Source organism: Oncorhynchus keta, chromosome 19, assembly GCF_023373465.1.
Source record: "Oncorhynchus keta strain PuntledgeMale-10-30-2019 chromosome 19, Oket_V2, whole genome shotgun sequence".
NCBI lineage: Eukaryota > Metazoa > Chordata > Actinopteri > Salmoniformes > Salmonidae > Oncorhynchus > Oncorhynchus keta.
The window spans coordinates 64,191,616-64,209,807 of NC_068439.1; the positions used below are offsets into that span (position 1 = coordinate 64,191,616).

Consider the following 18,192-nt stretch of genomic DNA (forward strand, 5'->3'; position numbering starts at 1 on the left):
ATAAAGGGTTCAAAGTGTGTGTGAACGCGTACGAACACGCACACACACACAAACAGAGAGCCCGAAGGAACAATAAGGCACCAGGCTGGGAGGAGCCCGTGTGTTGACAGGTGAGGGATAGAGCGGTGTGGTCTGGGACACGGAGCCGAGAGATGTGGATGTTCAGCTCCTAAAGCATGGCCGTGGCCTTCACACACAGCCAGAGGGCACTGCCATGCCAGCTGCAACACACTGTGACCTGCTTATTACCCTCCGCTCTGTGTTTACGCATACACACATGCACTAAACACAGGCTGCAAACCAACCCAAAGACTGCGGGTCACAGTTAACGAGAACCACACTCGTGCTTGGACTTTAATGAACTAGCTAAACAACAGGTTCTGATATACACCACTCTCTCTCTGTGTCTGTGTCTGTGTCTCTCTCTCTCTCTCTCTCTCTCTCTCAATCCCCCACAAGATGAGAGGATTTGAGGGACAGGGATAGCAAGCTTTGGGACAAAGCCCTGCATAGATTGGTATGAATGGTGTATGTGTATGCGTGTGTGTTTTAGTTTCTCTGCTCCAGTGGGTGTGTGTGCGTGCGTGTTTTAGTTTCTCTGCTCCAGTGGGTGTGTGTGCGTGTGTGTTTTTGTTTCTCTGCTCCAGTGTGCGTGTGTGTTTTAGTTTCTCTGCTCCAGTGTGCGTGTGTGTTTTAGTTTCTCTGCTCCAGTGGGTGTGTGTGCGTGTGTGTTTTAGTTTCTCTGCTCCAGTGGGTGTGTGTGCGTGTGTGTTTTAGTTTCTCTGCTCCAGTGGGTGTGTGTGCGTGTTTTAGTTTCTCTGCTCCAGTGGGTGTGTGTGCGTGTGTGTGTGCGTGATTTTGTTTCTCTGCTCCAGTGGGTGTGTGTGGAGAGTACAATCAGTAAGCCACAGCTTGGATGACATGCTTCATTAAACCTCTAATGAAGGGCACCGACCGCTGGCATCCAGCATGTGAGGGCATACCTGTGCCACCGCAGGAGGGGGTGCCAAGAACAGTACCCCCCTGATGCACAGGAAACAGGGACGAAGCATGTCGCCCTAAAGCCCTTCCTCATTGTCCAAAGCAACAGGCATTTTGGAGCTTGCTTTGATTGAGTCAAGACCCAGCTCAAATCTCCTTTTAAGGAAGACAGAAGAGCCAAAAAGGCAGGATATTGTTTATGTTTTGGGGCTGAATAACGGTGCAGGAAAGTTCCCAGATCCAGAGTCCCTGGAGAGATTGATGACCACTGTGTTTTCTCTGATACATGGCATAGAGGACTGACTGCATGAAACAGCACTAGACAATCCTTCAAACACAAACAGGGTCTATGTGGGTTAGGAAGCATGTTCACACTGGAGCTGCAGCTATGAGACAAGCTATCCAACCCTGCTTGACTGGAAGCCAGAAACGCTGAAGGATCACAAACTGCATCTGGCTAAATGAATTCTCAATAAGAAACCAGTAAGCAATGTTGTTGATGATTCTTTTCTCAGGAGACTTTCCAAGAACACCGATTCATTCTCGTGAGAGAGAAAGAACATCAACAGCAACAGCCATTTCAGCATGTAAATAAGCAACAGAATATAGCCAGCCGTTCATGGACATTCTCCTGAGAAACCAACAACCACCACGACATTGTGCCTTTCAATTGTGGCTGCTCATGACTTTCATGAGTGATAATCAGCCTACATTTGTCCTTTCAGAATGACACGGTGCAACCTAATTAGCAGACAAGACTGTGAAGAGGCACAACTCCTCAGGGGTTTCAGATGGTTTAGGTCCTCCAGCAGCAGGCTTCTTCCTAGAGAGGGAGGAAGAGAACCAGTCCTGATAACATCAAACCCAGTGGTACTAACCTATATATGCCAGGTGAGGGGGTTGGCCCATCCATGCCTCCTCTTCCACAATAGAAGGATAAACAGACCCCATAACAGTGATGCCACTCCCCCCAGGCAGCTACATCCCTCTCTCCCCCTCTCTATTCTCTACTCTCCGCCCATCTGATTTTCCTCCCATAAACTAGATGACATAGCGTAGAGAGCTGCCAGAGAACCTTCTCGCCTGTTGGACTCACAGCCTTTGTCCCAGCCTCCTCGCCAGACTGTCTGTGACCACCAGAGCAGAATCTACCCATCCATCTATCCATTAATCCATCCACCCCTCTGGAGCAGGTAAGAACACAATCCTGATGACGATTTGTCTGTGGGAATGTCAACTTTCTCTGTAGTAAGGAGAAGAGGGGGAAAAAGGTAATACAGCTCCAGCTGAACTTGGGCTAAAATGATATTATCTACATTCATTTGAAACTAATAACAATGCATTTTTGGAGGGCTCCAAAAAGTATCTTAAATGTAATCACTGGGTCCAGCTCTAACAGGAGTTCAAATAGATAAAGAAACTCACAAAAATACATGAAAAGTTATACTTGTCTCGAGAGTAATGATGGTTTTCTGATACGCAATAGTGTTGTTATCAAGGCTAAATCCCGAGACAACGGTGAACTGCAGTCTGGGACAAAACAGTATCGAACATAACTGTCCTCCTGTCTAAACATACAAAGTAGTTCACAGCACGAGACACACACACGAATCAGAGGCCAGCCATGACCTATCCACAACACACACATTTGCACCTAGCAAAGGCCTGAAATGTGCATTTATTGAAATGAGTGGGTAGTCTGTGGACAGGAAAGGGTTCCCACCAACCAACAAACCATACACTGGAGGAAAGAACAGGAATGAAATGACCCATTCTGGCATGCCTCAGTGTAGAGTTGGGCAGTATCCAGATTTTCATATCGTCATACCGTCCTTCTCTCACACTGGGATTTACTGTATAACCGGCTTAGTACACAAGGGGGTGCCAAAAACACACACAAAAATGCCCATTGGGCTTCTATTACCACAATGCTAAAAAAGTAGCACAAATAATAGTGAATTTCCATGGAGGCTGCTAAATAGGCCAATCTGGCTCACAAAGTTATACATATATAGGTAGGAGCTACCGAATGTCATTTTTGGTGAGTTTGGACATTTACATGTGAACGAGAGACATTGTGCAAATGAACAAAGTTTTGATCCATGCTTGTCTGAAGGAACAACAGTACTGTGTAATATAATAATAATATATGCCATTTAGCTGACGCTTTTATCCAAAGCGACTTACAGTCATGTGTGCATACATTCTACGTATGGGTGGTCCCGGGAATCGAACCCACTACCCTGGTGTTACAAGCGCCATGCTCTACCAACTGAGCCACAGAAGGACCACTAAGGCTGTCCCTGACAACAACAAAAAATCTTGGTCAACCGAGTCGTCTGTTCTTTTGATCAATCGATTGATATATAGACACATCCTATGTATTTGAATCAAATCAACCATATGCACTGAGCTTGTCTGACGCTTTAAGCTCACTGTTTGATTAAATAATTAAGACACAAATGACTAGAGGGGGTCAAAAGCAATTGATTTCATTGTGCCGGGCCAGGCTCAGACTTGCTGCGCTGTGTTAAAAAACATAACAGTGAGTGACTGTGACAAGCACCCATTGTCTCTCTCTTCTCCTGCTGCAGCAACCAAAACATAACATCAAAGTGTTTATCGCGCTGTCCGTGTTGCTTAGGCTGCAACATAATTACAGCCATTTGAAAAGTTACTGAAATCCCTCATTTGTTTAGGAAAAACATTCCCTATTCCTCAACCGTTGCTCTCTTTACCTGACACATGTATGCATCGCATGCACGTGACCAATAGGGCCTGACAGCATATGATAATCACATAAAAAAATTGGTTATAACAAACAAAATGGATGCCAAGGACGTGACAAAGTTTACTGGTTGCTCAGGAGGTAAAGGGGAAGTCAGATGTGTGGAATAAATATGACTAGTTGTGAAAATATACTGGAGATAAAGAATAAGAAGGTAAGGAGAAAATGCTTCATGCATATTATGTATGCCAAACAGATGCTGTTAGATTACAAATATAATTTTTCTGACCGTTTGGAACAATGTAAACAACACTAAAATAAATTCTGTTGTAACACTTTTTTGTAAAGCCTTTATTACAGCAAAGACTAAAAACAGTCACATTAATTTGTGAATGCAATTTACGAAATGGAACGGCATGTTTATTGTTCAAGGTTCGCCTATAAAAGTATTGAAATATAGGCCTTAGTAAATTACGGTATTAAGACTAAACAGGATGCTCTCTGAGGCCTACGGTGGTTATACAATGCTGCTGTACTAAGCCTGCTAATGATAATGACATTACTTATTATTATAATAATGATCATAATAATAATAATAATAAGTAATAATAACAATTATTATTATGATGAATATACATTTTCTGACCATTTGGAACAGTGTAAACAACACTAAACAACACAACACTACTACTGTGGTCCTTCTGTAGCACAGTTGGTAGAGCATGGCGCTTGTAACGCCAGGGTAGTGGGTTCGATTCCCGGGACCACCCATACGTAGAATGTATGCACACATGACTGTAAGTCGCTTTGGATAAAAGCGTCTGCTAAATGGCATATATTTAACACTAAATAATAATGCCAGAGGCTGTTCTCACAAAAAACTAAGTGTAAAGCCTTAATTACAGCATAACAAAGATTAAAAACAGACGGATTTGTGAAACTTGTTGTGGTTGTGTGAGGCATGGTGCTCACGAAGTCAGTAGGCTATTAAATAAACACTCTAACAGGCAACAGAAGCAGGATCTGCCTTATTTCTGTATTTATATATATGGATGATTTATAAAGCCAGGCACATTTAACAGTTAGGATATTGATTATAGACATCATTTAGTTGGGGTTTCCCCTCTCCTCACTTTTCTTAGACAATAAGGCACAGGCTGTTTTCTCGTCTCCTCATTCTGCTGCTGCCTCCACCACATTGCTCTCAACACCAATATGCTGGTTAACTTTGCTATTATGGATACAGCAACATTTACCTAGGAAAACGGAGGAGAGGAGAAAAAACACAAGGAAATCAAGCTGCAGTAGCAGCTGTACAGATATCTCATCCAAAGGGCTTTGACTTCTCAAACACGGTAGAAAGCTAACACAATATGATGGTCCAGCTGTGCATTGACCCCCAGCTCCTGCTTTCTCCCGTTGTGCTATTTACAAACAAACACGTGACTGGCTCAACTGTTCTGGGGAACTACGGTAAACTTCATCATGTCAAATAATGTGACAGATAAAATGCAGAACACAATCTGCTTTATCTCCTAACGTATCTCCTAACCCAAGCCTTCCGATAATCACTTCTCATTTCATTGTAATCTATATTTCAATATTACCTGGTGGAAGAGGCTGATATGAAGAGGATTCTTGTTTGAATAGAACAGACATGTTTTAGTTGTCCATTCATTGACCACAGTTCACACTGCTGTATGTACTGGAATTGGGTCTGTTTAACATTGGCGGTCACTGTTGCCTGTGGAGGGCTCTAACTCATGCTCTCTCCTGGGCCACACAACCACAGTGATGTCCAGTTCCCTCTACATTACTGTGTGATGTCATCGTGGAATGTTCAGTTTAACGGCCTATTGGAAGCCTTCCTCTCCCTGCCTGCACATGACTTATTATCACCGCAGCTATGCCAAGAGAGCAGAACATTTTAAAAACACGAGCATTATTGGCATGGGAATGCTTCTGCCAGGCTTCAGAAGGATTTCCTTCTTAGGTTTGATTCAATTGAATGTTCTTCTTTGTTTTTCACCCACTGGCTCCTTAGAACCATGCCAACATTTTTATGAAGAAGAATGGTGGGTTTGGGTTTTAAATCAAAACAACGACCCCGTAGGGTTTCAATTATGGGTGTGCTGATCTTATTATACTGGTATTCGTAATTACTTTCACTTTCGAGAGGAGCAAACATTTCTCTCCCGACACTTGGCCGAGGCCATTGGGATAATCTCAGTGCCTAACATTTGTACAATCAAAATAAACTATCGACACTTGTCATTGTATTATCTAATGAACTGACTGACGCCCAGTAAACGTACCTGGGCTATAATAAATAATAATAGCATGGGCTTGGATCACCACATAACGACGTCAGCAATGGAATAATTATACGGACAGACAAAGTAGGCCTACTGCCAAGTCAACAGACATAGTAGGCCTACTGCCAAGTCAACAGACATAGTAGGCCTACTGCCAAGTCAACAGACATAGTAGGCCTACTGCCAAGTCAACAGACAAAGTAGGCCTACTGCCAAGTCAACAGACATAGTAGGCCTACTGCCAAGTCAAGACATAGTAGGCCTACTGCCAAGTCGACAGACATAGTAGGCCTACTGCCAAGTCGACAGACATAGTAGGCCTACTGCCAAGTCGACAGACATAGTAGGCCTACTGCCAAGTCAACAGACATAGTAGGCCTACTGCCAAGTCAACAGACATAGTAGGCCTACTGCCAAGATGACAGACATAGTAGGCCTACTGCCAAGTCAACAGACATAGTAGGCCTACTGCCAAGTCAACAGACATAGTAGGCCTACTGCCAAGTCAACAGACATAGTAGGCCTACTGCCAAGTCGACAGACATAGTAGGCCTACTGCCAAGTTGACAGACATAGTAGGCCTACTGTCAAGTCAACAGACATAGTAGGCCTACTGCCAAGTCAACAGACATAGTAGGCCTACTGCCAAGTCGACAGACATACTAGGCCTACTGCCAAGTCGACAGACATAGTAGGCCTACTGCCAAGTCAACAGACATAGTAGGCCTACTGCCAAGTCAACAGACATAGTAGGCCTACTGCCAAGTCAACAGACATAGTAGGCCTACTGCCAAGTCAACAGACATAGTAGGCCTACTGCCAAGTCGACAGACATAGTAGGCCTACTGTCAAGTCAACAGACATAATAGGCCTACTGCCAAGTCAACAGACATAGTAGGCCTACTGCCAAGTCGACAGACATACTAGGCCTACTGCCAAGTTGACAGACATAGTAGGCCTACTGCCAAGTCAACAGACATAGTAGGCCTACTGCCAAGTTGACAGACATAGTAGGCCTACTGCCAAGTCAACAGACATAGTAGGCCTACTGCCAAGTCAACAGACATAGTAGGCCTACTGCCAAGTCGACAGACATACTAGGCCTACTGTCAAGTCAACAGACATAGTAGGCCTACTGCCAAGTTGACACACATAGTAGGCCTACTGCCAAGTCGACAGACATAGTAGGCCTACTGCCAAGTCGACAGACATAGTAGGCCTACTACCAAGTCAACAGACATAGAAGGCCTACTGCCAAGTCAACAGACATAGTAGACCTACTGCCAAGTCAACAGACATAGTAGGCCTACTGCCAAGTCAACAGACATAGTAGGCCTACTGCCAAGTCAACAGACATAGTAGGCCTACTGCCAAGTCGACAGACATAGTAGGCCTACTGCCAAGTCGACAGACATAGTAGGCCTGCTGCCAAGTCGACAGACATAGTAGGCCTGCTGCCAAGTTGACAGACATAGTAGGCCTACTGCCAAGTTGACAGACATAGTAGGCCTACTGCCAAGTTGACAGACAAAGTAGGCCTACTGCCAAGTTGACAGACATAGTAGACCTACTGCCAAGTTGACATAGTAGGCCTACTGCCAAGTTGACAGACATAGTAGACCTACTGCCAAGTCGACAGACATAGTAGGCCTACTGCCAAGTTGACAGACATAGTAGGCCTACTGCCAAGTTGACAGACATAGTAGGCCTACTGCCAAGTTGACAGACAAAGTAGGCCTACTGCCAAGTTGACAGACATAGTAGGCCTACTGCCAAGTTGACAGACAAAGTAGGCCTACTGCCAAGTTGACAGACAAAGTAGGCCTACTGCCAAGTTGACAGACAAAGTAGGCCTACTGCCAAGTTGACAGACAAAGTAGGCCTACTGCCAAGTTGACAGACATAGTAGGCCTACTGCCAAGTTGACAGACATAGTAGGCCTACTGCCAAGTTGACAGACATAGTAGGCCTACTGCCAAGTTGACAGACATAGTAGGCCTACTGCCAAGTTGACAGACAAAGTAGGCCTACTGCCAAGTTGACAGACATAGTAGGCCTACTGCCAAGTTGACAGACAAAGTAGGCCTACTGCCAAGTTGACAGACAAAGTAGGCCTACTATTTAACCTTTATTTAATTAGGCAAGTCAGTTAAGAACAAATTCTTATTTACTATGACGGCCTACCACCGGCCAAACCCTAACGACGCTGGGCCAATTGTGCGCCGCCCTATGGGACTCCCAATCACGGCCGACTGTGAGACCGCCTGGAAACTAACCAGGGTCTGTAGTGACGCCTCTAGCACAGAGATGCAGTGCTTTAGACCGCTGCGCCAATCCAATCTAATTAAATCGTTGCAGCAGACTCAACCGATACCCTGCACCGTTTTTTTGACAGACAGAAGAACTAGCCAATAGTTGTTCAGAACACACAGCGCTTCACACTGTTTGAGTGAAAGAGATATGCGTGCTGGCCGCTGTAAAATACTAGTTTTGTCCATGTACTTGTGTGCTGGCACACCCCTAGTTTCAATAACACTCTCTATTAGTTCAGCATTTCATCATGCTGGGTTCTGGGCCTCCCCTTCAGAAGGCCCAGGTCGCAGTGAATGAGTAGATGGTGACATGTTTAGTGGTGCCAAGGGAGATGTTATTATTAATGAACTTATTATGCCCCCTTGTCTTGACATGAAGGGGGGAAACTCTCATGACCACTCCACGCTGGAAGCTCCAGTGAAGTGGCCACTAGTGATCTCCTTAGAACAGCCTAGCATTCCTCTCAACCACAATGGAATGTAAACAACAACTCCGAAAAATGAGAAATGTACGAAAATAATGTTCTATGCAGCATTCTACGAGCTGAGATTTCGTTGTCTACTATGCGACAGACTGCTTTCTTAGTGTTTTGGCTCTGTAGCAGAGATCTATAGGAGATCACAGAGCTAGTGATCACAGTGATAAGCCAGGTGCTATAGTGGATAGAGGAAAGGGCCTTAGTCATCACAGATTTATTATCAGGACTCTAGAGATGACTCAGATTCAACATTCTGACACATTAAATCCACACTCTCCTGCTCCCTGCACCCCTCTCCCAGTTCCCCTCCCTCCTCACTGTTGGTGTCCACAGGGTCAGGTCAGAAAAATGTTTAAGAGGGGTTTAGGTTTGGCTAGTGTTGAAATGGACTCCACCCCTGTGATATAGCCAAAGGTCAGCCCTAAGAATACCCGCTGGCACATAGCTGGAGCCGGGCAGATAACTGCTGTCAGCGGGTAAGGCCACCGCCTCACCAAATAACTCCCCTTAGCGAACCAGCAGGGCCTAGGGGAAGAGCTGGGAGAGTGACTCACAGACCCTCACCTTCCCTGGGAATGCCCGTCACTGAGGAGACCCTGTGGGGAGAGAGGAGTCTGGAAGGAGGGATAATGCCTGTCTGGATGGAGTAGAGAGAAGTGGGGCTGCTCTGACAATCACAATGCAGTGCACATATTCTCGGCACAAAATGCTATTATGCACTGCCTGAGATAACGCAGTGAGCCAGATCAATAAGACACACCGTATACAACTTCTACTCTCTCCATTGTATAGTTGTCAGAGACGCAGCAGAGAAGTGGGGAGTTAATTTGTCTGTCTAAAGCGGATGCAGTACATGAAACACATATTCCACATATAATCATCATCGAACCATCCACCTACAGCATCACCACCTTCAAGAACCCTGAAAGTATTCAAATATACCAAAATACACAAAGGCACACATAAAAACAAGCCAAATACACCCTGAATACCAAATGGAAACATCCTGGGTTACAAACATCACTTCAAACCTAGCTCCTGACTCGATAAGCAACGTGTAAACCTCTTAGAGAGAAAAGTACAAAACCGTTCACCTTTTCAGAAAGAATAGCGGTGCATCCTTCATAATTTCAAATAAGATTGGCCATATCATTTATAGAGAGGAAGGAATTATGTGAGAAGACTGGAGTCCATTTTATCATCAATCTATTAACCTCCCCTCTGTATCGTCTGAGAGGAGGGCAGAACCGTCCAAACACGCCGGACTCGAGAGCAGAATCACTGGAGATAGGAGATCTGTGATAGATTATAAAGCCTGAGGTTATGAGGACCCCGAAGTGAGTGGTGTTTGATTATTATTCCTGTCGTTGGCCATGATGGGTTTAGGGTGGAGAAAAATGTGTCCTTCAGTTCAACCCTTTAAGTAATGAACAGTATGTGACTGATCATTTCCTCCTGACTCCGTTCCACAGTGTGTTTCTGTTTGTGTCTTCTGCATGCTCACTGACTCAACCTTCTCTGCTGCCCCCAACCCCCAGCTCAGCTCCATCAGGCCCCTGGGCACCGGGACCACTCCTGTCACCTCCACCACCTCCCTCCATCACCCACCCCACCACTACACTATCATCTGCACCACCTCTCTGTACATCTATCCTGCACTAACCTGCGGCCACCACTAGAGTGCACTCTCGCCCCTTCACTCCCTCTCACTGCCCAGCACCGAGCCCCAGCATGGAGAAGGTGCAGCACACGATGCGCTCGGCCATCCGCAGGGCCTCCATGGTGGTGGACGTGCCCCCCCAGGCCAAGCAGAACTTGCAGGAGCTCTTTGTCAACTTCAGCCTGATCCTCATCTGCCTGCTGCTCATCTACATCATCGTGTTGTTGATGTGAGGGCCTCAGAGGGGCCGGGAGGGGCCAGGCTACAGCCCAACAGGGTCATGACCTCTCAGGAGGGTCAAACAATGGAAGGGAAGGGGAGGAGGGGATTGGGTGGCAAACATGGAGATTATCCTAGTATCTTGTAAACTGGTTTTCATTTGAAAGGAATTTGTGTAGAATAAGATCAGATTCTGTTTTTGTAGTTTAATAAAATCTGCCTGATTTTAATGGCACAACTATAACCACTCATTATAACACTATAAAGGTGCCGTGTGTGAGTTGCAGTAGAAGGTTGTTGGTCTCAGATGCAGTTTATGTCAGTTGTGTGTCACACATGCCACCCTCCTGTAGGTCTGTCATCCGTGCTCCACATCATGTCACCACCACAGTGTCTCTGCCACCTCTCACTAGAACTCAACGCCTGCAGCCACCTGGCTACACTGGGCTAGTCACACACACACACACACACACACACACACACACACACACACACACACACACACACACACACACACACACACACACACACACACACACACACACACACACACACACACACACACACACACACACACACACACACACACACACACACACACACACACACACACACACACACACACACGCACGCAAAAGCGCACACACACGCACACACAAGCACACACAAGCACAGACAAAAACACACACACACAAGCACAGACACTCACACAAGCACACACACAGAGACACGCACAGACAGACAAAATCAACTTACTGACCATATTAACCCAGGGGAATCAGACTTGTAATGTGGGTGATGATCATGTGTATGTCTGTGTAAGTGTTCCAGTCTCTCACTGGGCCCCTGTTTTCCCTCCCAGACCTATGTAGCTGAACCAACAACCACCACAGCACAGCGAGGGCTAAGCAGGGGGGTGTAACGATCCATCAAACCATCTCCATCACTGGTCTTCCTGAGGACACCTCCAGAATTACCCTCTTAACTGAAGAGCTTTGCCCAGAATTGATCACTCTGCCTGGGGCATTTGCAGCCTCAACCCAGCCTCTCCATGTCGAGTGAAACCATGGACCTGGTCAACAACCGCGGCCTCAACCTGATGCTCAACTTCCTCCTCATCGTCATCATGCTGCTCCTCATGCTTGTCCTGGTCAAACTCATGTAACCTCTGACATACAGTATGACCTCATGGCATAGGTTGAGCAACTCCAGTCCCCAAGGGCCACAGGGTCTGATGGGAGTCCCTCTACCTCTGATTTGATCATATAAACACACCATGGCTTCAACTAATTATTATTCAACAGTTCACATCAAACATCACTGAAGAAAGGCCATTGAACCTGTTGGGAGTAGAACTAAACATTGTGAGCTTTTGGAGAGTAGAAAAGAGTTTGGGATTCCATGAGATCGTTACATGGGATGGCAAGATTCAAAATACCAATTAATAGGAGGATGAAACTCCACCCACCGATGGTAAAGAAATGAAATAACATTGACATGGCATGATCAATAGAACGCCCTCCTTTACGTTTAGTTTACCTCCCTCTAGTGGTAGAATCACCAAACTGCACCACATCTACTTCTGGCCAGGGCACTGAGCACAGAGATACATCCATGCTCTCTGTTCCTCATTCTAGAGTTCTGGTTGATATGAGCCATAGAGAACAATAATTTTCAAAGCTTTAACGCTCACAGTCACCGACTATTCTAAGCTATTAGGACCAAAGCACATGTTACGAATGACAACTGAAATGTAACTGAAAACGGTTAAAGCCAGACACTGACCGTCCTTTTCCGTGCGATATGAGTTGTTTTTGTAACTGTTGAGTGAAGCCTAGGCTCCTTCCCTTTGGAGACTCAGGTTGCTCTTGAACTAGTAGCTGATAAGTACAACAGATACTTGGTTCAATAAACATGGGTACGTAACAGCCTAAGCATGTAAACCTTTCAGTGAAATATGTAATATTGTTACTACAATATCCGAACATAACTGTGTGCTGTAGTGAAAATGTTTTTGTGTTCAGTAGTAGAGGTTGGTTTGTTTTGGCAGAGTAATGAACAGAGTAAATAGAGCAAACACCTCCAGCTAAACACAGGGAAGCTCTCTGCAGTGTGAAGAAACATGCATGACCACTGCAGAACTGTTGTAGTGTTGTCTGTCTGCAGGTGCTGGCTCCACTTTACACTTTCTTATGTCGCACAGCATTTTCTAAAGAATGTTATAAAATAAAGATAAAATACACAAACTATAAAGCATTTGTCTGTCTTCATTGAAAATTGTAAGGACTTCGTTAAAATTATGGAATGTTGGTGCAACTTTTATCTTTGGTCTATAGGAAAAACGTCAACGCATCAGACACCCACCAGAGGGCGCCATGACCTCAAATTTAGTCCTACATGAACGTGCACAATTTGGAGGGAAATACTGACCAGCTTGAATACAGACTCATCACATATTGTGGTGAAAATCTGTCAGGTTAACACCCACAACAACAAACTAACAGCCTTCAGTTCCCTTGACAGAGTCCCCTGACTAGGTGTCTAACAGATACTGTGGCCTACTTCCTGCCAGTTCTCTGTTGCCAATGACTGGAACCAACTGCAAAAATGTACTGAAGCTGGAGACTTATATCTCCCTCTCTAACTTTCAGCATCAGCTGTCAGACAGCTTACCGATCACTGTACCTGTACACAGCCCATCTGTAAATAGCCCACCCGACTACCTCATCCCCATATTGTTATGTATCTTCTTGCTCTTTTGCACCCCAGTATCTCTACTTGGAAAACATCACCTGCACATCTATCACTCCAGTATTAATGCTAAATTGTAATTATTTCACCTCTATGGCCTATTTATTGCTTACCTCCCTACTCTTCTACATTTGCACACACTGTACATAGATGTTTCTATTGTGTTATTGACTGTAAGTTTGTTTGTGTAACTCTGTGTTGTTGTTTTTGTCGCACTGCTTTGCTTTATCTTGGCCGCAGTTGTAAATGAGAACTTGTTCTCAACTGGCCTACCTGGTTAAATAAAGGTGTTCTCAACTGGCCTACCTGGTTAAATAATGGTGTTCTCAACTGGCCTACCTGGTTAAATAATGGTGTTCTCAACTGGCCTACCTGGTTAAATAATGGTGTTCTCAACTGGCCTACCTGGTTAAATAATGGTGTTCTCAACTGGCCTACCTGGTTAAATAAAGGTGTTCTCAACTGGCCTACCTGGTTAAATAATGGTGTTCTCAACTGGCCTACCTGGTTAAATAAAGGTGTTCTCAACTGGCCTACCTGGTTAAATAATGGTGTTCTCAACTGGCCTACCTGGTTAAATAAAGGTGTTCTCAACTGGCCTACCTGGTTAAATAATGGTGTTCTCAACTGGCCTACCTGGTTAAATAATGGTGTTCTCAACTGGCCTACCTGGTTAAATAATGGTGTTCTCAACTGGCCTACCTGGTTAAATAATGGTGTTCTCAACTGGCCTACCTGGTTAAATAATGGTGTTCTCAACTGGCCTACCTGGTTAAATAAAGGTGTTCTCAACTGGCCTACCTGGTTAAATAATGGTGTTCTCAACTGGCCTACCTGGTTAAATAAAGGTGTTCTCAACTGGCCTACCTGGTTAAATAAAGGTGTTCTCAACTGGCCTACCTGGTTAAATAATGGTGTTCTCAACTGGCCTACCTGGTTAAATAATGGTGTTCTCAACTGGCCTACCTGGTTAAATAATGGTGTTCTCAACTGGCCTACCTGGTTAAATAATGGTGTTCTCAACTGGCCTACCTGGTTAAATAATGGTGTTCTCAACTGGCCTACCTGGTTAAATAATGGTGTTCTCAACTGGCCTACCTGGTTAAATAATGGTGTTCTCAACTGGCCTACCTGGTTAAATAAAGGTGTTCTCAACTGGCCTACCTGGTTAAATAATGGTGTTCTCAACTGGCCTACCTGGTTAAATAAAGGTGTTCTCCACTGGCCTACCTGGTTAAATAAAGGGGAAATACATGTTTTTAAATGTACTTCCTCGTCCCCTCCTCTCACCTGGTTGAGCTCGGCCTCCTGACGCAACCTCTCTCTCTGCTGCTGCTCCTGTTGCCAGGTCGACAAGCCCCCACATAGCTCTGTCCCAGGTCCGGGAGGCCGGTACTCCATCTGCTCACTCAGCCACATCTGGGTCCTCACCGCCGGCTGGATGGGGGACCCTCCTACTGCCTGGTGGCCCAGTGGCAGGCCCCTCTGGCTGGGTACCGTCAGCCCGACGACAGGGTGCTTGGTCTCCGGTAAGGCACTGTAGGTCAGGTCTAAGGTGTTGGGTTTGAGCGGAGATGAGCAGGCCGAGTGAGAGTCTGTCTTAGTACTTAGGGGGTATTTGTACCGGGCCTCAGCCCCTGGGGAGCGCAGGTGGAGCCCTTGGGATAGGTAGGGTTCTGTGGGGCGCAGAGGGTCCTGCCTGTAATCGTAGAGCATGCCTCTGTCCAGGGAACCGTGGGGGTCAGGGCGGTATGCTGCCCGTCCCACAGGGCTGGACTTCTCCTGGACGCTGAGGCGGGTGAGGGAGGACCAGCGTCGGACGGGCCGGGGGTCCTTCATGTCCAGGGGGCTGTCGAGGGGCGAGGGCAGCTGGCAGGAAGACCAGGGGCTGACGGGCCGGGGGTCCTTCATATCCAGGGGGCTGTCGAGGGGCGAGGGCAGCTGGCAGGAGGACCAGGGGCTGCCCCCAGGGGAGAGTACCGTGCTGAGCTTGGAGCCGGAAGAGGGCGAGGGCATGACGTGGGCCGTGGGGAGGGCACCCTGGGAGCGCAGTGGCTGGAAGGACAGTGTGGTGCTGGAGCCAGACTGGTCTGAAGGACAGGAGAGAGGGAACGAGAAAGACACTTAGAGAAGCAGAACAGTATGTGTGGACTATCTTACTTATTCAAATTACATACATTTCTACAAAAAATGACCACAACTGTATTGGAATTGCAGACTTTGGGAACAAAGGAAGTGCTTCAGAGTGATTCCTCTAAACATTGTACTGCACAGTGTGTTCCAAGAACCATTTCATACATCTTACTGGGCATTATGTTTTCTGAAAGGCGTCCTGGTTCATAAAAGGCTGCAGTAGGTCTAACTCATATTCTGTTCTCTCTGCTACTGCAGGGCAAGCGGTACACCAGGTCTGGAACCAACAGCACCCTGAACAGCTTCTATCCCCAAGCCATAAGACTGATAAATAGTTAGTTAAAGTTACCAAGTAACCAATTTTACACTAACAAGTTTTTTTCACATACGCTGCTTCTGCTACTATCTGTTATCTACCCTGTTGCCTAGTCACTTTATCCTATATGTACATATCTACCTCCATTACCTCGTACCCTGCACATGGACTGCCTCTGCTACTATCTGTTATCTACCCTGTTGCCTAGTCACTTTATCCTATATGTACATATCTACCTCCATTACCTCGTACCCTGCACATGGACTGCCTCTGCTACTATCTGTTATCTACCCTGTTGCCTAGTCACTTTATCCTATATGTACATCCATTACCTCGTACCCTGCACATGGACTGCCTCTGCTACTATCTGTTATCTACCCTGTTGCCTAGTCACTTTATCCTATATGTACATATCTACCTCCATTACCTCGTACCCTGCACATGGACTGCCTCTGCTACTATCTGTTATCTACCCTGTTGCCTAGTCACTTTATCCTATATGTACATCCATTACCTCGTACCCTGCACATGGACTGCCTCTGCTACTATCTGTTATCTACCCTGTTGCCTAGTCACTTTATCCTATATGTACATCCATTACCTCGTACCCTGCACATGGACTGCCTCTGCTACTATCTGTTATCTACCCTGTTGCCTAGTCACTTTATCCTATATGTACATATCTACCTCCATTACCTCGTACCCTGCACATGGACTGCCTCTGCTACTATCTGTTATCTACCCTGTTGCCTAGTCACTTTATCCTATATGTACATATCTACCTCCATTACCTCGTACCCTGCACATGGACTGCCTCTGCTACTATCTGTTATCTACCCTGTTGCCTAGTCACTTTATCCTATATGTACATCCATTACCTCGTACCCTGCACATGGACTGCCTCTGCTACTATCTGTTATCTACCCTGTTGCCTAGTCACTTTATCCTATATGTACATATCTACCTCCATTACCTCGTACCCTGCACATGGACTGCCTCTGCTACTATCTGTTATCTACCCTGTTGCCTAGTCACTTTATCCTATATGTACATCCATTACCTCGTACCCTGCACATGGACTGCCTCTGCTACTATCTGTTATCTACCCTGTTGCCTAGTCACTTTATCCTATATGTACATCCATTACCTCGTACCCTGCACATGGACTGCCTCTGCTACTATCTGTTATCTACCATGTTGCCTAGTCACTTTATCCTACATGTACATCCATTACCTCGTACCCTGCACATGGACACATGCTGGTACCCGTGAATACAGCCAAGTTATTGTTACTCGTTGTGCATTTATTCCTTGTGTTATTATTTATACATTTGTCCTTGTTTCTCTGTGCCTTGTTGAAGGGCCCATCAGTAAGCATTTCCCTGTTAGTCTACACCTGTTGTTTCTCTCTGCCTTGTTGAAGGGCCCATCAGTAAGCATTTCACTGTTAGTCTACACCTGTTGTTTCTCTCTGCCTTGTTGAAGGGCCCATCAGTAAGCATTTCCCTGTTAGTCTACACCTGTTGTTTCTCTCTGCCTTGTTGAAGGGCCCATCAGTAAGCATTTCACTGTTAGTCTACACCTGTTGTTTCTCTGTGCCTTGTTGAAGGGCCCATCAGTAAGCATTTCCCTGTTAGTCTACACCTGTTGTTTCTCTGTGCCTTGTTGAAGGGCCCATCAGTAAGCATTTCACTGTTAGTCTACACCTGTTGTTTCTCTGTGCCTTGTTGAAGGGCCCATCAGTAAGCATTTCCCTGTTAGTCTACACCTGTTGTTTCTCTCTGCCTTGTTGAAGGGCCCATCAGTAAGCATTTCCCTGTTAGTCTACACCTGTTGTTTCTCTCTGCCTTGTTGAAGGGCCCATCAGTAAGCATTTCACTGTTAGTCTACACCTGTTGTTTCTCTGTGCCTTGTTGAAGGGCCCATCAGTAAGCATTTCCCTGTTAGTCTACACCTGTTGTTTCTCTGTGCCTTGTTGAAGGGCCCATCAGTAAGCATTTCACTGTTAGTCTACACCTGTTGTTTCTCTGTGCCTTGTTGAAGGGCCCATCAGTAAGCATTTCCCTGTTAGTCTACACCTGTTGTTTCTCTCTGCCTTGTTGAAGGGCCCATCAGTAAGCATTTCACTGTTAGTCTACACCTGTTGTTTCTCTCTGCCTTGTTGAAGGGCCCATCAGTAAGCATTTCACTGTTAGTCTACACCTGTTGTTTCTCTCTGCCTTGTTGAAGGGCCCATCAGTAAGCATTTCCCTGTTAGTCTACACCTGTTGTTTCTCTCTGCCTTGTTGAAGGGCCCAT

At 45.8% G+C, this 18,192-nt stretch overlaps 2 protein-coding genes across 21 annotated transcripts in view; one reads left to right on the forward strand and one right to left on the reverse strand.

Moving 5' to 3' along the window:
- Positions 1–18,192, reverse strand: part of LOC118398681 (centrosomal protein of 85 kDa-like) — a 109,963-nt gene that overhangs the window by 34,313 nt on the left and 57,458 nt on the right. For all 3 annotated transcript variants that reach the window (XM_035794254.1, XM_035794252.2, XM_035794255.2), the window contains exon 3: positions 14,736–15,535. In XM_035794254.1, coding sequence (XP_035650147.1) covers positions 14,736–15,535 — 800 coding nt within the window. The remainder of the gene's footprint in view (positions 1–14,735; positions 15,536–18,192) is intronic.
- On the forward strand, positions 484–14,522 carry LOC118398682 (cardiac phospholamban-like). Of its 18 annotated transcripts, none has more exons than XM_035794256.2 (3): positions 1,959–2,174; positions 10,354–10,704; positions 11,557–12,947. In XM_035794256.2, the coding sequence occupies exons 2-3, from the start codon at positions 10,547–10,549 to the stop codon at positions 11,564–11,566; spliced, it is 168 nt and encodes a 55-aa protein (XP_035650149.1). In that variant the 5' UTR covers positions 1,959–2,174; positions 10,354–10,546; the 3' UTR covers positions 11,567–12,947. The 18 variants fall into 18 exon arrangements, 2 of the variants coding, with proteins under 2 accessions (XP_035650150.1, XP_035650149.1); XR_008071152.1 differs by lacking the exon at positions 10,354–10,704 and adding an exon at positions 14,327–14,341 and having other exon boundaries at positions 1,985–2,174; positions 11,557–14,128; XR_008071148.1 differs by lacking the exon at positions 10,354–10,704 and adding an exon at positions 14,294–14,308 and having other exon boundaries at positions 1,985–2,174; positions 11,557–14,161.

Excerpts from the sequence above, each read along its gene's own strand:
- LOC118398682 (XM_035794256.2), top strand. The coding sequence starts at position 10,547 with ATGGAGAAGGTGCAGCACACGATGCGCTCGGCCATCCGCAGGGCCTCC.